General features: G+C 33.2%; 2 protein-coding genes across 2 annotated transcripts; one reads left to right on the forward strand and one right to left on the reverse strand.

Moving 5' to 3' along the window:
* The first annotated feature begins 908 nt into the window (after positions 1-908).
* On the forward strand, positions 909-5,801 carry LOC147401311 (beta-amyrin 28-monooxygenase-like). Its single transcript, XM_086442533.1, has 3 exons — positions 909-1,939; positions 4,602-4,789; positions 5,332-5,801. Exons 1-3 carry the CDS (start codon positions 979-981, stop codon positions 5,623-5,625), a joined length of 1,443 nt encoding a protein of 480 aa, XP_086298659.1. The 5' UTR covers positions 909-978; the 3' UTR covers positions 5,626-5,801.
* A 9,238-nt stretch (positions 5,802-15,039) lies between these two features.
* On the reverse strand, positions 15,040-22,084 carry LOC147401312 (uncharacterized protein At5g01610-like). Its single transcript, XM_086442534.1, has 3 exons — positions 21,848-22,084; positions 18,878-18,932; positions 15,040-15,754 (listed from the first exon to the last, which is right to left on the reverse strand). Exons 1-3 carry the CDS (start codon positions 21,947-21,949, stop codon positions 15,375-15,377), a joined length of 537 nt encoding a protein of 178 aa, XP_086298660.1. The 5' UTR covers positions 21,950-22,084; the 3' UTR covers positions 15,040-15,374.
* Between the last annotated feature and the right edge of the window lie 939 nt (positions 22,085-23,023).

Here is a 23,023-nt window from a genome sequence, read left to right on the forward strand (position 1 = left end):
TATTTATTTTATTTCAAAAATAAAGACATATTATATAAAATTCTTCAATTTTTTTTATAAATTATCATTAGGAATGATTTTTTGGCTCTTGCTCACAATCCAATAACAGTTTGACATGTGACACAAATGACATCAGTAATGAAGATAAAATTTCTCTTTTTTATCCAAATTTTAGGATTTAAATTCTTCAAATGGATCATTGAGACCATATAGATGATCACATCGTCAATCTGACACCACAACCTTCTAGATTTTATGAAGAAACTCATATTCAAAAAAATAAATAAAAGTATTTTTCGAACTTGATTCATAATGTTGAAAATGAACGACTACCAAGTACTCGAACTTAAAACTAAAATTCAATGTGAAAAATAAGGGTTTTTCTTTAAATTTTTCTTTCTTCTAAATTTGTAGGATTCCCTCCTCTACAACCTTGTGGAATATAATTATGTTTTTGAATGCGACAAGTTGATCATATTAGAAAATTTTCATTTTCCACTATGGGAGGAAGAAAAAATTTCCACTCTTATCATGGATGTCATGTGCACCACATGTTAAATGGTTGTTGGACAGTGACCAAAAAAGTAATTTTAAATTAGTTATTGTTTTAAAAATTTATTGCTTTTAACCAATATAAACTTTATTTTTGAAATTTTTTTTTTTATTAATTTATATGTTTAATATAACAAATTATAACTATAAGTTAATAATTTTGTTGATAGTATGTTAATTTTTTAAAGAATTTGTTTTTACTAATGATTTGAAATATATTTTTTTCTCGGAAGTAACTGTTATTTTTTACGGTTTCAGTTCTAGTTCCATTTATTTTGAAACCCAACTTGAACCGTCCAGAATCCAAACCGACCCATTGACACCCCTATATATTATAAACCAATCGAGCGGCTCTCCCTCACACCACTGCTACCACTTCTAAACTTCAAGCCCAGCCAGACTGAGATAATTCATTATCAGCAAGTCATGGAAATCTTCTTCATTTCTCTACCTCTGCTTCTCATCTTCATCTCTATCACTCTTACTTTCTTCTTTCATAATCGAAAATCTGGTGGTGTCGATGCAAAGCTTCCTCCGGGTAGTTTTGGATTGCCTTTAATAGGCGAAACACTTGAATTCTTATATGGGAATCCAGAAAATTTTGTTGGTACTAGGATGAACAAACACTCTCCAAAAATCTTTAAAACAACAATACTCGGGGAACCAACCGCGGTAATCTGTGGTCCCGCAGGAAACAAATTCATCTTCTCCAACGAGCAAAAGCTCGTAGACATATGGCGTCCTCACTCTATGCAAAATCTCTTTCGAAAATACAAAACCGATGCTACACCCCGTCCCATCCAACAAAATATGCCAACGGTGGAATCACTTATATTGCGCCAACCCGGATTCTTCAAACCCCAAGCCCTAATGAGATACTTAAGCAAAATGGATTCAATCACACAAGAATATGTGAAAATGTATTGGGAAGGGAAAGATGAGGTGAAGGTCTTCCCTTTATCGAAGTCGTTTACATTAACATTGGCATGCCAGTTCTTTTTGGGTCTAGATGATCCGGAAATGGTTGCTAAGTTGGTTGGTAAATTTGATGACATGACCTTGGGACTACATTCGATTCCTTTGAATTTCCCTGGAACGACATTTTATCGGGCGAATAAGGCGGCTGGTGCAATTCGAAAGGAGCTTCAAATGAAAGTGCGAGAGAAGAAGGTGGCCATGTCGAATGGTAGTGCACCAATGCAAGACGTGGTGTCGCATATGATCGGGGCAACGGACCCGATTACTGGTCGGTTCATGCCAGAGGTGGAGATTGCAGATAAGATGATGGGTTTACTTGTTGCAGGATATAGTACTGTGGCCACTGCTATAACTTTTATCATGAAATATATTGGAGAGAATCCTGATGTCTATGAAAAGATTCTGAGAGGTAAATTAATCATCTTAAGATTCTTAACTCTTTCTCTCTCTGAATTTAAGGTTTTATTTTGGTAATTAAATTAGTCTTTCAATAACTAAACCATAATTAACAACAGTTTTTCAAGAAGATTTACAATAATTATGATAAGTTTTCTTAATGATGATAAAAAAATCCATTAATATTTGGCAAAGGTACTAAAAAAAAAAGAGATATTTATGAAAACGTGATTAACTTTTGACGAATTTATGATTCTGGCTCACTGTCCATTTTAATTACCAAAGCGTGAACGTTAACTAATGGGAGGTTTTAAAGTGACAATTTCACTGGTTTCAAGTGACTATCTCACAAGTTTCACTATTTTTAGCTAGATCTTCGCTATATAAGCCAGCAAGATTGTCACTTTGTGTGAAAAATTCCAGCGAGTTTGTCACTTTAAACTGCAATCTCGTCACTTGAAAAATATGTGATTTCGCACGGTAATTAAAATGAATGGTGAGCCGGAATCGTAAATTTATCAAAATTTAATCACGAAATGATAATTTACCCTACAAAAAATGGTCACCCACAAAGTCAAAATTATTGTTATTTGCATGTTTTAAAACAGGGAAATGTTCAGCAACAAACATTTTGGCAAAACATTTTTCAAAACATGGGTAAGAAGTTTTGAAATGGGCTGATTTTTGGTGAGGATGATCTCTACGGTGAGGAAATCATCATCACCAAAAATTGGCCCATTCCAAAACTTCTAACCCCATCAAAAATGGTTTACAAAAAATGGACGGTCCACAATTTTTCAACTTGTAAACATGGGGCTAGAAGTTTTGGAATGGGCTGATTTTTGGTGAGGATGATCTCTACGGCGTAGAGATTATCCTCACCAAAAATCAGCCCATTCCAAAACCTCTAACTCATGTTTTGAAAAATGTTTTGCCAAAATGTTTGTTGCTGAACGAGACCCTTTAAAATATTTAGAAGCTAAGGAATATTCCTATATGTCAACGAAGTGTTTTCGAGAGATATTTTGCTTGCATGAGAGTCTATCCGGGATTTCACAAAATCTCTGATTGATCATTGTAGATTGCCTAACATGGGTATTTATGGGAGTTGGGGAGTAAAAAATTTCTCAATGTTTTTTTGTATTAGATATTTGTACTTGTGTTCAACTTCAAATAAAAGTAGAGAGATTTGACCGACAGACCTAACTGTTGGATTTTTATTATAAAAACTCCCTAAGAATTCTGACAATTCTAAGGGAACCGTACTTTATAATGTTTGTTACCCACCGAACCTTGCTTTATCTAGTTGTTACCCAACAAACCTTGTAGCGTGGATCCACATCTTAAAATTCAAATTGATGAAATTAATTTGTTATTTAACACACCTTAGAATGGATTCTAACAAAATCAATTTGTGACATACAAAAACATGATCTAATGTCACACGGGTATAAAGGATAAAAAATTTAAGAACTTAGAAAAAAGAAATTAGAAAAGAAAAAAGTTAATTCTCACCATTGTATTTTAGTTTTAAATTTGAGAATTCAGTGACCATCAATTTTAAACACCTAGATCAAACTCAAAAAGGTTTTGTTTCTCAATGTTTTCTTTTGAATTTGACTTTGGTGTTGGATTACTAATTTGATAATCCATCTAGGCCCAACTACTCTTAATAAGATTTGAAATTTTACTAAAGTAATTGCAAGTGAATTCAAGTACAACAATGATCTTGTTTGATACAAAAAAAAATCATCACAAGCCGTGTAGGGCTTAAAATGGGTTTAGATCAAAAAATTTAATTTTATGATTTTGGATCCATGTAGTAGATTTGAATAAAAAAAGAGGTTGAAAACTGTTTAATATCTCTTAACCCCACTTGAATCCGGGTCAAATATAAATCCACTCGTGTAATTGAGTGATACTTTGCTTTGAAAACTATACTTCCAGGTTTCTCAAAATGTCTATTTCTTTACTTTTCTACAACATGGCTTGTGATACAATAAAAGAGTTATAATGATAAAATAAAATAGTATAAAAATTAGAGAAAAAAAAAAAGAAAGTCAAACGGTCTGGAATTACTCATCCCGAATCACGCAATTTGGATTGGATTGGATACAGGTTTAGTAGGCACAAAATGGTTTCGATTTGGTTTTATTCAATAGGATCCGAATCGGATTTGAATCTATTTCAATATAAAAATTATATGGATATATTCAAATTTAGTCTTTTATAGAGTGATTTTTTTTTAATTATTTACTAAAATTAAAGCAGAATTTTATTTTGTGTTTTATAAAACAGTAAATATTTTGACCACTTACCAAAAAATATTTAATTTCAAAAACGGTAATTTACCATTTTTGAAATTAAAATTAATGAATAGCCTACTGTTTTAAGAAATTTTCAATTTTCAGCTAGCATGTTTTGGTAAATCAGCCACTAAATATTTTGAAAATACATACATGATGATAATTTTGATCGTTGACCTAATTGGTAAACGCCTAGTAATTTTTCCCACAATGATGAAAGCTATAAGAATCAACAATGTTGAACCTACATATGCTTTCAGTGTTTCTAATTAAACTCATACGAATTTGAAGTCCCATGTTTTTTGAAAAAAGTAAGAGTCCAAATCTAATAAATATAATTTTTGGATAATTGTGTGTTTCGGAAATCAGAGCAAACTGAGATCACAAATTCTAAAAAAGTTGGCGAGGCACTAGATTGGGAGGACATACAGAAGATGAAATACTCATGGAATGTGGTATACGAAGTCATGCGATTTGCACCACCACTTCAAGGAACATTTAGAGAGGCCATAACTGACATCACCTATGAAGGTTTCACCATTCCAAAGGGTTGGAAGGTATGTGACATCTCTCTCGTTTTCCTTTTTTCTTTTTTTCCATTTTTTTCTTTTTTTAATGAGGGGGTGTCTACATGTGCAATGCCCGCACATCACACGTGGGTGCGCCTTTGCAGGTGGCCTTGAGAAAATACTGCTCATAGTGGGTATTGAACTCTCAAAGTGCACATTCCTTCTAATTGGGATTATAACCTATCTTACGTACATGTAAACATGAAAAATATTATATTTATGGCCTTTTATAACCTTTTTGTGTAAGGGGTAATTTTATCTTTCAAGCTATAAATTCATATGTAGCCAACTCATTTTAGGGTTTGAAGAATTTCTATTTTAATGAGAAAAAAAGATTGAGATATATATCACAAACCTATGTTTTAATGAGAAAAAAATAATTTCTCATCATGTACGTAGGCAATCTTGTTGAACCACATAAAATTTGTTTTGTGCTCTTTTTTATCTTTGATTAGCGATCTATTTTGATTGTTATAGTTGATAACAATCAAAGTAGATGTAAAAGCCTAAGACGAATTTTAATGTTGTAGATATACTGGACGGTGAGCTCTACAAACAAGAACCCTGAGTACTTCCCAAATCCAGAAAAATTTGATCCTTCGAGGTATGAAGGAAATGGACCTGCTCCTTATACGTTTGTTCCTTTTGGAGGAGGACCTCGATTGTGCCCCGGGAAAGAGTATGCTCGTTTAGCGATATTGACATTCCTCCATAACGTGGTGAAGAAATTTAGATGGGAGGTAATGTCTCCTAATGAGAAGATGATTGCCGATATGATGCCCATCCCAACACAAGGACTTCCAATTCGCCTCCGACATCACTAGTGTTTTTTGGTGGGTAAGTTCGACTTGAAATGTCATGCCCCGGGTTCATGGGTTTGTAATCTGACACCTATGGTCTAACTTGCGAATCCAAACCCAAGTGCATAAAAATAATGTAATAAGGGTTGTGGTTTATTTTTACAATATGGAATATGAAATAAATCTTGATCGATTTTCAAGTGTTAAATCGAGAAATTAGGTTGCTCAATTTTTATTTTTATTTTTGAAAACTGCACAGCTTGCTTTTTGGTCACTCTAAAATCCATAACTTAAAATGTATATTTCGAACGATCTTGATTCTTTTTCCTATATACTTTTAACTCAATTATCTAACAGTAAAAATTCTAGAAAACTCTTATAATTTGTATTTCCTAATTTATACATACTTTTTAATCAATGTAATTTACAAACCCAGATTTCTATTTTAGAACATGTAATTCTAATTTCGTGGATTTTTAAAATAATCAATTCTGCGCGAAAGGTAATGTGGCTTATATGTTTGGAAAGATCGAGAAGTTAGGTTTCTAAGAAAAATATAGAAGAAGAATTTTTCAAAACTTTTATTTTGTAAAATCTTCACAAAATCATGCATGGTACAAAATCTCTACTGTCCTATTTTTACATTCTTGAAAAACAATTTGATATCAATTGATCCATAAATCAAAACTTATTTGGGTTAATTTTCTAAGGAAGTAGCTAGATTCGAAATACTTCAATTTAATTTACTGAAAATCTTAAAAAGTCAAAGAATTACTTAGTAAAGAATTCACACAAGACAGAGTAAAATGTTTTTTGGTAACGTTTCAGCAACAATTTTCTTTGAAAATATTTCTCAAAAAATAAAATAAAATAATTAACGAGTTTTGTTTGCTTTGAAATATGTTTTGGGAAAACCTATGAAAGTCAGTGAAAATTTACAATTGGTCTCGTCAGTATTGCATTTTTTAGAGTTTTCATAAATTTTCTAATCCAATTGGTTTTAATGTGACAGATTCTCACAATCTTCTAAATTAAGCAACGAACGCGAGTAAATGAAATTTAGTGAACTTCCACAACATTAATCAAAATTCTTAAAGGATAATAGTTCCAAAACAAAATCCTAATAATGGTCATAACAATAAAATAAGCATTATCCGTCACTAAAATAGGAGATTACATTAAAACATTCCAAAATAACCAATCTAAGACTCAAAAAATTTCTTCGCCAACTTTCCCTTTTATTTTCTTCATCGATCAAATATCTGAAAATTTTTAATCAAACAACATGAGTTTGAAAACTCAATAGGATTTCCCTCCCAAAATTTTCAACGATAAAGCAAATGCATAGCATATTAACATGCAAATCACTCAAGTATTTCATCTTTTAAATATGATAATACATTCAACATATGGCTCGATTTTCACATCAGCTCGGCTACACTATCCTCGTCAATTATCACACCAGCTCAACCCAACTCTCATCCTGCAACGTGAGATATTCTTCGAGGGATTTTAGGGTGAACAACCAAGGATAATCAATCCTTTTCATCCCAACACAAGTATTGCATCATCCAATAACCAGATTTTTTTTACTCATGCATTGATCATCACATTCAATCATTAAAATCCATGTACAATCATCGTACATCCATTAAATTATAGTTAATACCATCATATAAACATGCATCCAATTTATGGTTAAAATTTTAGAAAAGGAAATAAGCTAGTTGTTGTTTGGGTGACTAAAATCACTAAATCTTCATGCTTTTTCTTTATTCCAATTTGCATTTCTTCATAACAACCAACGATATCTACAAGCAAACAAGTATTAATTTTAGTTGATGGCAAATTTTCAGGATTTTTTTTCTTTTTCTTTTTTGTTACAATCAAATGAAGTAAGTGAGATGATGAATGAGAAAGTGATAATTGTGATAGAAAATTGAGAAGGTCATAGTCATTTAAAGGGTTCTTAAATTCAACCAAAGGTCCAAGTTGCCACCTCTTTCCACGTTGTTTCATCACTAATGATCAAAATAATTGTAGAGTGGAAAATCAAGTCTCCATCGGCTTTTAAAATATCAATAAAAAAAATGCTAATGATAATTGGTTAATATATTAGTAGACTAGTGCCAAATGCCTCTTCAACTTTTGCAAAATAAAGAAAACTACCTCCTTAAATTAATTTGGCTAGTGAACTAAAAAAAATAGATTGGAATTTATTCCATACTAATAGGTAAACCATCCTAGTTGAATCTTGACAAAAGAAAACATATATTTAATATACTTTTTTCAAGGTATTTGATGAAGGGTCGGGTTCAACAACCAAAAGCCTGGACAAAGTTTTGTCTGATATGAGTTTAAAGTTTCAGAATGGGCTGAGCTTTTGTGAAGATGATCTCTATGGTGGGGAGATCATCCTTACAAAAAATCAGCTCATTCTGGAACTTCTAACCCCATGAAAAATGGTTACGAATTAACGGTTAAAAATTAACGATCCACATTTCTTCAACTTATAAACTAGGGATATAAATTTCATAATGGACTGATTATATTTGTGAGGATGGTCTTCTCACCATAGAGATAATCCTCACAAAAAATTTGCCATTCCAAAAAAGTTAGCCCATATAATACAAAAGACTTTGTCTAGGAAGTTGGCAAATGAACACTACCCTTACATGAAAGCTCGCAATATGTCAAGCAACTTAGCTATGGGTTGAGGTCCTCAATGTCACTTGTTTGAAACCCTTCTTTGAAGTTTCTTGTTTGAATGTAGAGTACTCATGGAGTACCATAGAAACATAATGTTCATAGAGGTTTTTTTTTTCTTTTTTGAAATTAGGATTATAGCATTATATTACTCTTAGGCTTAATTAACAGGTCCATGGAGATATAGATCCAAGACTTTTGTTTAGAGTAGGTTATGTCCTTTTGATTCCTTTATTGGAGCACCATTTGTTTTCTTTTCATCCTAAAAAGAAGCGTAAAGGGCTCTCGTAGAGGGACTTCTTTCTAAATAGTCCCTAAGTTTTCATAGTTAGTTAAACATGACATTTAGTAAACTTTTTCTTTCTAAACGGTGCTTGAAGGCTAATTTTAACATTTTGACTTGTGAAATGTCAAAATTACCCTTTCCTTGATTCTTGATGATATGAGGCCTTGGAAACCCTTCTAATAAATCGATCTTGCTTTCATTTCTTCAAGTTCTTCTTCCCAATCTTTTCTACGATAAAATCAACACAAGAAGTAAGTTTTTAACACTCTTTTTTACTTGTTTTCTATAAATATAATAGATCAAGATGCAAACCCAAGTAAATAGATGGTTTATAAAGGGCTTATGGCTTATCCATTTCGTTTTATTTGTCGTTTTTATGAAAAAATGGTGTTGGAACCAAAACTACAAAAATCAATTACAGCATCGAGTTCATACTAAATAATATTATGAATTCGATAGTAATTTAATTATCGTCGAATTTGGTACTAAATAATATTATGAACTCGACGCTTTTTTAATTACTATCAAGTTTGATACTAAATAATTATAAAATCATTAAACACGATTCTAATTAATATAGATTCTATATTATGCAACAGAATCTTCTGTCAATAGTCACATCCACTTTAACTTTTTAATAAAATGAAAATTCACCTCATGTGTTCAATTTCATCTACTTACTTATTTGAAGATATGATAATTCACAAAAGATCCATTGAATAGTTACATCCACATTACTTGATTGCCTGTATAGACTTTTATAATGTTCAATTACCCACCTCTCAACTCATAATCGTCTTCTTCTATACAAAAAGCTCATTAACGATGATGTTTTGTGGAAAATCTTCAATTGTCATTAGTAGTGATGAATCAGGTGAAGAAACAGAGCTGACGAATAATGATGATAGTTAGTTCGATGAATATTCAAGAAACTCATGATACGATATGAGTAGCTTAGACAAAGCAGTTCGTGACGACATAATCGAACATCTTCAAAATATATAATCGATTGAAGATTATTTTAGTGAAAGAAATAAACAGTGGTGTTGGTTTGTCAGTAAAGTTGAATATCTTAAGATGAAGATGCATAAAATAGGAGAAAAAAATTTCCTGACAGAGAGCAAAGATGTACTCGAAAAATATATCATATGCATTTGATTAAGCTCTTGAACGCAAAGAAATGGAAAATGCACGAATACGTCTCTGTGTAATATGACACAACAAATTGAGTGATTTTCTTGAATTTACTGAAGAAAAACGAAAATAAATTATCAACAACAATAACCTTGGTTTGCCATGTAATATGGCTGATGAAAATGACTCAGATTAAGTTATGTAGCAGTTATGCTTTCATTTTTAATGTTATGCTTAAGTTGTGCTTTCTTGATGCTAATTTTAAATTTGCAGGATTTATTTCTCTTTAATAGTAATAATAATTTTTTTATTCAATATATGACGATAATTTTTCAATAAACAAGAAAGAAGGTTCCATAACTTACATTGAAGGTGAGTGTAGTTTCAAATTAGATTACATACATCGCAATGATACATTCTCATCATTTAAAGAAAGAGTTGTTGAAATCATAAATATATCAAACGAAGATATTTCTTTGAAGTACTCCATGCCTGGCAAAAATAGAGTTTTGATCAACTTTTCAACAGATAAAACTTTGTCTTCTTTGATTGATTTATATCGATCAACAGGAACTATATACATTATGTGTTAACCGAATCCTTCTCTAGGATTCCAAAATTCAAAAGCTACAACATCTATGACTCTAATGGACAGTGAGGAAGTCATTGATAGTCGGCAACTAGCACGACTAGAAAATATCTAATTAGACTTACTTTTATTATCAAAATTTTGATAGGATAATATTATTGGTGTGGGACACGAATTTAGTGACAAAGAAGAACTTCGTAATGCGTTGAGGCAATACACAATAGCTTACTATTTTGTTATGACCTTCGTCAATAATGACTCAATTTGGATAACTTTGAGGTACAAAATTGATGGGTGTCCATGGAGGTTACATGCATCAAGGGTTTGAGTTAATACACAATAAAGACAATTACAAATTAACATACATGTAGTGGTGAAATTGCTTTTAAGACTAGTCACCCTCATGCAACCAAGAAATTAGTCTCACAATTAGTCATAAGAAAATTGAAAGACAGTCCACAATATAGAGCTTGTGACATGCTCAATGACATACAGAGAGACTATGTTATCTATCCTCAATACATAAAATGTTGGAGAGTAAAAGAGATTGCAATGAATAAATTGCATGGAAATTACAATGAGGCATATAGCTTTTTACCTTGGTATTGTGAAAAGACATGAAACAAACCTTAAGAGCATTGCAATATATGAGATTGGGTCTGAACGTCAATTTCTTTAATGTTTTATATCATTTAATGCTAGTAGGGTTGGTTTCAATAATTACTACCGGCCACTTCTCTTCTTGGATAGAACCCATTTGACCTCTAAGACGAATGGATTTTTATTAGCTGCTACAGGTATTGATGACGGCAATCATTTATTTCTAGTTGCTTATGTTGTTGTGGGTTTCTTATGCAATTGAAATTCATAGTGTCCGAGTCATGAAAATTGACTATTATTTCATACCAGTGTAAAGGTTTCAAGAATGCAATTGCAAATGTGCTCACAAATGCATATCATTGTTATTGTGTGTAACATCTTGAGCATAATTTGAAATATCTCAAAGTGTCAATGTCAACATCTATAAAAGTTAAAATTGTAAAATTAGTATGGCCCCTTGCTTATGAATTGTACATGAATTCTTACATGGAAAACCTTGACAATGTGCAAGAGTTATCTAATCAAGCATACTGATGAATATTAAGTAATGGACAATTTTTACCTGTATAACATATGTGTATCCATACGAGTGGAAGAGGTATCTGACAAGGTAAAATGTAATGATTAACAATTTTTACCTATAAAAAATATGAGCATCCGTATATATTGTATGTAGCCATATTAACCACTTCTCTAAGTGTTATCATGGCTTGTCTCAAATCTTTGTACCCCGCCATTCCCTATGGATATTCGTTGAAAGCATCCAAATCGTTGACAAGCTCAACGTATATTGGCAAGATGACATTGTTGTCAACTAGGAGTAAAAAAGTACTAATAACATAGAGCATACTAAACTTCAAAAATTATTACCAAATATCCCCGGAGTCTCCAATGCAACTGAAACATCTTTGGTAAGAATTTTATAAGAAGTGGGGAAATATGTTTGCCTTATGATTTTCTTATCATCCCCAAGTGATCGGACTACAACCTCCTTATCCGTCACACATCTCAATCCTAATATAAGGGTAACATCTAATAGGGTAATCGTTAAATCTTCATCACCAAAAGAAAATGTCAAAATTGGTTGATATTTTTTCATGAAAATTGTAATAAGGGTTTGTAGTTGTGTAATCTTCATTGCCTTCAATTCGTATAATTTATCAAAACACATCCATTTAAATGCCTTAGTTTCTTCTTCAGTTAAATTCTCAAAAAATTTGATAAGGTTACCAATACTTGAGCGGAGTGTTCCTTTTCCGCTAATAAAAAATAAATAAGCAATAAAATAATTAAATTGACAAAAAAACAGCACAATATTTACCATATTTTAAAATCAAGAAATCTTTGACTTTAATACCACGAGATAATTGCACCATTATATACAATAATCAATGATTTTTAATATTAAAAAAAATTAGTTAAATAAATTATCGTCAAATTCGAAAGAAATTACAGTTGAGTTTAATAAATTACCATCGAGTTCAATAATCTTACTTTTAAATTCGACGGTATTGTCAAATTACATTTTTTGTGAAGGTTTCTTCACAGTATCATTACCATCGAATTCAATTAAATTACTATCGAACTCAATGATATTGCCAAATTACACTTTCTGTGAAGGTTTGTTCATAGTATCATTACCATCGAGTTCATAATTTAATTTCATATGAACTCAATGGTAATTTAATTACCATTGAGTTCATAATATTTATTACTACTGAACTTGATGGTAATTTAATTACTGTCAAGTTCATATTATTAATACTACTGAACTCAACAGTAATAAAAAATGAACTCGACACTATAAATAACAAGCATTCATCTTCTCCGACAAGAAAATGATGGAATATATATATATATATATATGGGGGCGGTTCGAGGGATGTGTTGGAAAACGGTTGAGAAACCGATGCAACTCAACCGTTAGATCTGGAATGGTTGACGGTTGAGATTTAATTTTTAACTCGAAAATTGCTTTACAGCTATTAAGGATTTCAACATAAATTCTCAAGTTTTTACAAAGACCTCCTCAACAAAATATTTTTTTATTTATTTAAAAAGACTTCATTCTCCATAAAAAGTAAAAACTGATTGGACAGATGAAAAGTTTATTTATTTATTTATCATTCTTCTTTCTCTCCATCGGCTTCTACGGAGAACCAGACCATCTCTCTCTCTCTCCATCGGCTTCTACAAAGAACCAAACCATCTCTCTATCAACTTCTACATACATTAAGATCATGGATAAATATAGCTGGAAAAATATATATGGATAACTTGAATTTTTTTTAATTAAAGTATGTTGGCTTGCATCTGACACATGGTAACAGCACAATGTTGGACTCGGCAATTTGTAGAAAATGGAGTGCTCTTAATACTACTGGATGGCCTACATGATTCTTGGGCCTTGATGGGCCCAATCTGGATCAATGGGCATGTTTACCATATGTATTATAGAAACCATTTTGTATTATAATATGATGGCATGGCTGTATTCCATGATAATCTTTCAATCATGCTTTTAAACTTCATAAGTTCCCTGTTTTTGTAGGAGTTGAAATATACCGTACACCAACGGCGGATGCCAGAGATGTATGGTGGGCGTCCATGACCCACATTGCCATTGAAGGTGGATGCTTTGTTCTTTTTGCAAACCAGTTCTATCAAAGGAAAGACTACTATTACCACCAGAATGTGTAGCCATAGATGCATATAGAGATCTTTCTCCGGATTCGATTATGTGCTCCGGAGGCAGTGATGATCTGGTTCTCTGTAAAAGCCGAGAGAGAGAGATGGTCTGGTTCTCTATAGAAGCCGATGGAGAGAGAGAAGAATGATACCATTAAAAAATTAAAAAACTTTTCATCTATCCAATCAGTTTTTATTTTTATGGAGAATGTAATTTTTTTAAATAAATAAAAAAATATTTTGTTGAGGAGGTCTTTGTAAAAACCTGAGAATTTATGTTGAAATCCTTAACAGCTGTAAAACAATTTTCAAGTTAAAAATTAGATCTCAGCCGTCAACCATTCCAGATCTAACGGTTGAGTTGCATCGGTTTCTCAACCGTTTTCCAACACGTCCCTCGAACCGCCCCCTATCTATATATATATATATATATATATAACATAAAAAATGAGAAAATCAAACTCTATTTTCATTTTCAAATCAAAATGAACCATAAAGATTATATTTTTTATGTTAAAAATACTTCAAATAACCAATCATACATCTTCAAACCGACTGATAAAACCCTCACAAAACATAAATTCAAGCTTCTCTTACCTTCTCCGATGCAAATGGTGACTCTTACACAACAATTGGATGTCAGAAATCAAGTTTTTTTATGAAAATAGTGGTGAGTTCGGAGGTTAGTGTAGTTTAAGTAGTTCGGGTGAGATATTTGGTGAAAATGATGTTCGGAGACCATTTAGAAAGAAAAAGTTTACTAAATGTCCTGTTCAACAAACCGTGAAAACTTAGAGACTATTTATAAAATAGTCCCTCCGTGAGGGTCCTTTAAGTAATTTTCCCTAAAAAAATCCTTTTCGGACTCACCTCCCTCATTAATTGGGTTACTAAAACATGCCTCCCTAGAGTTAAAAATAACTAAGCATACCTTATTGTCTATGACCATGCCAAATATAAAATGGCAAAACTGCCCTGCCCTCCCTAGAGTTAATTGATATAATTTTCAGTAATTTATTTATAAATATATTATCAAGTTCAGATTTTTTTTTCCTTCAATACTTAGTTTCTCTCCATATTTACTCTCTATAATTTTATTATTCTAAACAATCTCTTCTAATCTAAAGTCCTCAACAAATGAACATAATTTCTCTGATTCTCTCTAATCATCACTATTTCTTTTGTTCTTTATTCTAAGAAATCAACTGCACGAATGGCACATGACAAATATTAAAGATTTGACAAGTCTGATAATCGAGATTGAAGAATTAGTTGGTCCAAAGCTCCTCTGATCTCCATTACTCGTTTTCAAGTATTCGAGTTTGGAAAGAAATTCCATTAGTTTTTGGGATAGAAACTATTTTAGATCCTACGGTTATAATCAAAGGATTAGAAATTGTTAATAAAAATGATTATCACCTTGGACAACTAAGTATAAATGAAATTAAAACAACATTATTTTTAACTTTTTAGTCAACAACAAACTTAGGTAGTACGTAGGACATAGTACAAATAAAGATGTGTCTAACTCTATTAAACGGTGAGATAAAAATTGTAATTGTCTACAACATCGAACTTTTTGGATGGTTAAGATCATTTGATCATGATCTTTAGTATATGTCTGTTTCGACAGGCCTACACCTATCTCCGCGACACAAAATGCTGTAGATACTGAGAACATATGAACCTTTTCATACAATATGAAAACTATCACTAATAATTTAGATGATCTAATAAAAAATGGTGATGGATGTATGACATACCCTCCCCTCAAAATTCCTCTACTTTGACAGCATTGCTAGGCACTTCATATGCTTCCTTGGGCCTCGACTTCTTCACGCCAGCCGTGAAACAGACCTTGTCAGACTTGTAGCTCTCAACGGCAACATTGGTGACTTTAACCCATACCAAGAGCTTCGTCTTCATTCCTTCTATCCCGGTGAGCTTTCCCCTCATAAGTATACCTTTGACACGAGTGGCATACCTAATCACTGAAGAGTCCTTAAAGCTTACCTCACATGTGGATGGCAAGTACACAATCAGCTTGGCCTTTGATGGATCAAACTCATAACAGGTTATGTTCCGAGGGAAGAGGCCTGGTGGTAGGTTATATTCTCGAAGGAGATCAGGCAAGGCCTTCTCAGGCTTGCCTGCAGTAATAAACAGATATGTTAGATCTTCATATACTAAAAACATGTAAAATATGGCAAACTTTCTCTTCGTTTTTTTTGCTTTTAATTTCAAAAGTATCATCTAATTGGGTTTGATTTTCAAAAGCAACCAGTTGTTACTATAGTATTTGTATTTTAAAAGGATTTTGTGTCTCAATCCTTTTGGAAGGAAGAGGAGTCCCTCAAGCTGTAAAACCTTTCTTTATTACTTTGTTACTTTAAGGAAAGGCTTGGATGCGTGCACTAGGTGGTGGCAAATCCGTGTGTTTAAGCACTCGCGCACACATGTATGTTTAGTGGTACTCATGAGACGCATTTTGCAATTTGCCCATACAGAGTCTTGAGGACACTTCTTTTTGCCAAATGTATCTCCAATCTTTGATCTCAACCATTTAATGGTCGATCAAATTGGTCATCGGACATGAGTTGACCTTTAGATACTTGACTGTTGGTTAAACGGATTTGACCATGCTCAAACAAGCTTGGTCTTTAGGAAGATTTCACCATTGAAGGATGATGTTTACCCAAAAGGGTACAACCCTCTAACTTGATCGTGACATTGAATATGATAGAACTCAAGAATTCTTATTCATCCAAGTCGTGATTGTTGAGGCAACAATCATGATTGTTGTTTGAACAGTCACCTTGACTTCTATAAAGTAGATTTCAGACTAGATTTTCAACACACCTTGAAAATTGTTCTTATTGTCCTCATCTAATTGGGTATTGAAACTTGGTGTTTGAATATCTTCCCATTAGTGCAAAAATAGAGGAACTCATTTTCGTGGTACGTTGGGAACAAATTTTCCAATAACCCCATTTGCTATCGTGGTTTATATCCGAAGAGGGAAAATAGTGTTCCATGAAAGATGGTCTTCCTATTAGAGCAAAAATAGAGGAACTCATTTTCGTGGTACGTTGGGAACATATTTTCCAGTAACCCCATTTGCTATCGTGGTTTATACCTGAAGAGGGAAAATAGTGTTCAATGAAAGATGGTCTTGATGCACCAATAAGAGGAGATGACCTTGATGAAGATGAAGATGACCATTTTGCCAATGAAGATGATATTGAATTGATGATTTTGACCAGTTGATGAATCCAAAGTTGCACTCATGATTGTAATCTTTTTTATATTTTGAACAGTACAGATCTTCAATATGTAGTGGAGATTTTACAGATCGTGTATGTACAAATGAAATAAATATGGAGTTCGATGATTTATTATTATATTTTAATATAGGATTTGATGATATAAATATAAGAGCACTACTTAGTCAGAACAATTATACAAAAATAACCCTAGCTCGATTTTTTACCCTTTTTCTGAATTTTTGAAAATTTCCCTTGCTGGCTTATTCTCAAACCCCAACTTGGCAGCTATGCTCAAAGTAAATCCTCTTGTAGAAATCAACAATAGCCCTCCCTGTATCTTTTCCTCCACCAATAACTTTAAAAGGTATTCTAGTTGTTCTCCTAGCTATGTGATGGCAAAATTTTATACTTTTGTTGCTTTCTTAAAGCCATCTATAACTCTAGAGCCATGTCTACAGCTGATTTCCGCCATATTGGCCAACTTATGGAATTCCACCTTGGTTTCCACTACTCTCTTCCCACACTTCATCCTATCAATCTCTGTGATTTCTTCTAGTTACGAACCTATATTCTAACCTAGACAGCCCAAGATGTTTCTCTGCCATTATTTAGAATCTTGCTTCAAGGATTTCAACTTCCTCCAAAAGACAATGAGCCCATTTAGATACACATAAAAAAAATTTTAACTTTTTTTTTACTTTTGAAAGTTAAAAAGCTTGTTTGGATTCATTTTAGAAAACTACTTTTAAAAAGTAAAAATCTTAACTTTTTAAAAGAAAAAGGAAACTACTTTCTACTTTCTAAAAGTTACCTTCTCCCAAAGCTACTTTGTTCCTTGCTACTTTCTACTTTTTATCCAAACGGGTCCCATAGCTCAATATCGACAATAAGTGCCCACCAAGCTTCCAAGCACCCACTAAGAGCCCGTTTAGATAAAAGTAGAAAATAGCTTTGGGAGAAAGTAACTTTTTGAAAGTAGAAAGAAATTTCCTTTTGCTTTTTAAAAAGTTAGGATTTTTACTTTAAAAAAGTAGTTTGCTAAAATGAATCCAAACAAACTTTTTAACTTTCAAAAGTAAAAAAAAGTTACTTTTTTATGTGTATCCAACGGGCTCTAGCAAGTATCTGTAAATCATATGAGTTAGAAGTGCGAATTGGAGGACCGGTGTCTCACAGCCCCCCAGTTCAACAACACAAAAGTGTGATCAGAAATTGGTATGGAGAACGCTTCATGAGTGACATTGGAGTCATGAGATTCTCAGGCAATGGAGATGAGAAATTGATCAAGCTTGTACATGGAAAGGTTCGCATCGTTGTTGGATGGACCAAGTAAACATAGAACCCAAAAGTGGGAGATCGATCAATCCATCTCTATCCCAAGCTCCACATGTACCATGAAACGATGATCATCTTCATTTACAAACAGTGGCAGCCCTTTCCGTTTCCTTTAGCTAATCAGACCCTCAACCCTCCAAAAACATAACTCAAATTCAACAAATGCCAAACCTCTCTCCTGCTTCTAGAACTGCTGCTACTAGCAGAGCATTGCAACTGTTGTGTTGAGTTATTCTCCTTGTGTGCTGTTGGTGACTGAGTTTTACTATTAAAACTGATGTTTAAACCCCTCATTATGGTCATATTCGATATGGGAAAGTAAGCCCTTGACATCTTATCTCCCTATCTAAGAAGGTCATAGTTAAAAACAAACCGACTGACCCCCACAAGCAACCCATTAATCTAATTGCCACATTCATGAATACCAAGTTTAGGGCATCCATTCCATACACTTTTTTATTGTCAAAGGATGTGACAACTAAAATAGTTTGGATCATAAGACTTTGTCCACTTAAGAGATTTCCCTCCCTTTATATATATGTGTGTGTATATATATAATTGACGTAGAATTCAATAAATGACAGCATATTTAGGAGTTAAGAAAGAAATCATTGAATATAATTTTATTTACTTAAACCGAGAAGAAGATTTACGTTAAAAGTAATTCCATACCTTTTAGCTTGTTAAATATCCATTTTGCCTTCTCTTCAACAGTATTTGAGAAAGACTGCAATTATAAGCATTGTTAATAATAAATAATAAAGCCAGTAGCAACAAATGCATCAACAAACACATGCCAAGTGAACACTAATATTCTGTCATGGGGTTTAGTCATTTGTTTCAAGTTTCGCAATAATACTTTGGAAACTGAGAATAGACAGATAGCCAGCCAAAGAATAAATATGTGAGGCTTATTTAGCTGTCTCAATAATATCCCTTATTGCATCTGATCCAGAAAAACTCATTATCCCATCACGGAACAACATTGTGTTGAACGGGTTTTGGTGTACTTGCAAAGTGATTTCGTAAGGAAATCAGCAATTTTTGCTCATTTGAAATCAATTTCTCCCCAAGAATATTTTTTTGATTGGTAGGAATAGGAAATCATTCGCCCAACCCCTTGGGAAAGGATTTTCCTACGAGCCCAAGAAAATGTTGTTCATTTTCAATCACAAACCATACTTCCCTTTCTCATCACTATCACCCTTCTACACCCCAAAGCACCGTCACCGACATCAATTGTTGTCGACTTGTCATTACCACCTCAGACGGCAAGCCACTAAAAGTTCAATTATGGTATCCCATTCTCCATAACTTTCCCAAGTGCGGACAAACACAAATAATCCACTTTATAGAGAAATTTTTTCTCGGCAAATGAGCAAACTTACACGCCTTTTGCCATTTATAATGTGATAAGAAATGGTAGGAAAATTACTAATTTCACAGTTGATTTAACATATACGACACCCAACAAATAAGATGGGTTACACTGATTTTATATAAGAAAGGGGCTTCCCACGATAGGAAAACACAAACTTTCACCTTTTGGTTGGGGGGACACATCTTTGATGAGCTACAACCCCAAAAACATTAAAATCTAATGAACATAACACTCTGAATTTCAACAAGATAGATATATTATCCATCTACCTTTGCCAAGATGCTTTGTCTTAGTTAGGCCAATTGGCCCTATCAAACCTTAATAACAAAATTTATAATACCAGAGGAAGATCAGTTCTCAAAAAGTACATAGCTCTCACCAATTATTAGAACCAAGGCCAGGCTCACCTTAGAATAGAGTACCCAACGCATCAGCAGCATACCAATAATTCTCAAGAAATAATAGCACGAGATAGAATTTATGTAATTCATCACTAAGGTTTACATACCCATGGGTACCAATGATCGAGAAGTTCCACAATGTACATTGAGCAAGTTAGAAGATAGACCAAATCATTTGTGCTCAAAAATTTTCACTCAATCCACATCCCCAATCCCTAGATCCCTTCATGCAAATCCTAAACACTGGAATACCCTCCAAAGCCAAAAATCTCACTTGACTTCAAATACTTTTAAATTGGATACCCTCCAATTATCTGGAGAAACCCCCAATACACAAAGACGACCACTCTAATTCCCTAGAGTAACCCTCACTAATTATCTGGATATACCAAGGATACTTTTCCACACACCTAGAGTGCATGTAAGACAATGTTACCTTGGCACTTCCAAAATGACACAACATTTCATAGCATGACACAAAACACCTTAGGAACTTTCCACGTGTACAGTAGAACCAATTATCCCTAATTTTTTCCTCAAATGAAATCATATTAAAAGTGTGGATCTTGTATTATAGTAACTTGGGCAGCTATACCGCTCCAAATTTTCTTAACATTCCACAAATTACTAGAGTACCACCTAGGAGACCTTGTACCCCCCCAAGTTAATATTTGTATAGTTGTGTCTTTGTATTGGAATTTTCATAGGTTTTCATGTTGAGCAACTTGAAAAATAGCATCCATGCCACATGTCAAGGTAACATTGGCTTGGGATGCCTCAGAATGTCTCTTGAATGTAACTTTGGATTTCTTGGATGTATTTGCCTCATCCCAACCCCTCTATTTATAGGACCCAAAATTACAAGGAGAAACAAATCCCAATTCGAACTTGGAGACAAAAACGGTTTAGTCGACCATTCAATGGTTGAACAATGATTAGCAAAAACGGATACAAATGGAAGCCTCTCCCCTCCTTTGATTTGGACTCCAAATTCACAACAAATCCCGACATTACTTATAAATAATGAAGTGCCCTGTACTGCTTCTCTTTTGTTTGTGTGTGTTTGTGTGTGCGTTGAAGAAATCCTAGAGAAATCAGTCCCTTTTTAACACACAAGCACGTTAGTTATCTTCTCTCAAAATACCCAAAAACAGAAATTAATAAGGTGGACAGTATGGATGGATGTTTTCCTCTTTTTTTTTTTTTTTTTTTTTTTTTTTTAAGCTCTTGAATAGATGAGTCAACCATTAAAAAAAATACTAGATCAAATGGGTTTTCTAAAATAAAAAGGAAACTGAAACAAGCAAAGCAACTCAGAGAACTATTTGATCTATGTGAAACTTGACTCATTTGCTTCAAAACTAATCTATTTTCTCTTTTCTTTTTTCCATTTAAAATGTACTAAAAATTGCAGATGCCCAGTACAAAATTAACTGAAATTGAACAAAAAATATTTTTATCTCTGTTCTAAATTTCCATCAGAATCCATCTTTTAGTTTGTCTAGAAATTTTGCATTTTCATGTCATTTTGGAAAAACAACAAAAAATTAACAAAAGATTATTGTCTGGGTAGTACCATTAAGCCAAATCCAGAAAGAAAGAAAAAAGTACAACCCATTATCATTTTTATTGTAATTTTGCAAGAAATCATTCAGATCTTCAAACCCACAAGTGAAATTTGAGAAAATAATTGAAAATCATCAAGTGGGTAGTCTTAAATCAAGCAGCATTATATGAATCAAAGACCAAACACATTCATTAGAAATCCAAAAATGTCAAGCAATGAAAATATGCAACAAAGTACCCACAAAAGAAGATATATATTTTTAGAGAGGGAAGAAAATGGAAATGTATGGTTACAGTGAGGTCTTCAGTGATGTTAGAGATCTCTTCTTTGGCTTTTTTTGAGATCCATATGCTTCCCACTTTCAAGCTTCCTACTTTTGTTAGAGCTTTTTCCATTGTTGCCCCTCCTCTTCGCTACCACTTACAGAGTCTCTCCTCTGTACTCCCTCGGATGGAAGAGCTCTCCAACACACTGTAACACCTCTCTCTCTCTCTTTCTCTGTCTCTCTCTCTCTCTATCTGGTGTAATAAAATGTGGCGCTCATCCCAATAAAGATAAAAGTGGAAATATTCCATTTCAGGGTATTTTTGGAATTTAATACTTAGCAAGGATTTTGTGTCTCCACTGTCCAGTGCTAAGATGCGGAATCCAACTTTGAAGTGGCCTGCCCTCTTCAAATTTCGAAGAAACACTCCTCATTACAAGACACGTGGTATTTTCTATTAATTTTATACCTACATCTTCGTTTAAATTCAGAATTAACTCTTGACGTGCCACGTGTAATTCAAAGGAGAGGGGTTCTTTGGAAATTTTGAAGAGGGATGGCCGCTTCGAAGCCATTTCCTACGCTACGATGCCCGAGACGCGGACTGTCGGTCTGGCGTGGAGCCGTGGGCTGAGTTTGTGCAGGGTTATTTGGCCCATGTAGTTATTGGGTTGGATTAGATCCAATTCACGTTTAAGGAGGCCCTAGGATTGAGAGTTACACGTATCGAGAGGCTTGGTCCGATAAATTATATAATTTTATTTAGAAAGATTATATTGCCACACCAACTTTTGTTAACGCCACCCCCACTTATATGTAGATCAATACAAAATTAGCGCACATTTAGGATTGTGAGCAAAAGGTGGTAGGGGCAATAGAAACTCTCTTTATTTATTTATTTATTATTATTATCATGGACCTACTAGTTGCACACCACCAATTGCACTTTATTGCTTAAAAATTCTCTTTTGCACTCTAATTGGATGATTACACTCCAATTTTTTTATTAATTTAAATGTTGTACTCTTATTTTATAATTCTTTTCTTCTTTCTATTTGAAAGAAGATCAATTGCAAAAGAGTAAACAGAAGTACAAGGATTATACATTATAGAAATAGAAACAAATATCTCTTTGGACACATTGGGTAGATCAGAAATCATGAAAATCCAAAAGATGATATTCAAACATAGGTTGATATTATTA

The sequence above is a fragment of the Akebia trifoliata genome, chromosome 5, assembly GCF_017979445.1.
Source record: "Akebia trifoliata isolate Shusen 1 chromosome 5, ASM1797944v1, whole genome shotgun sequence".
Taxonomy (NCBI): Eukaryota; Viridiplantae; Streptophyta; class Magnoliopsida; order Ranunculales; family Lardizabalaceae; genus Akebia; species Akebia trifoliata.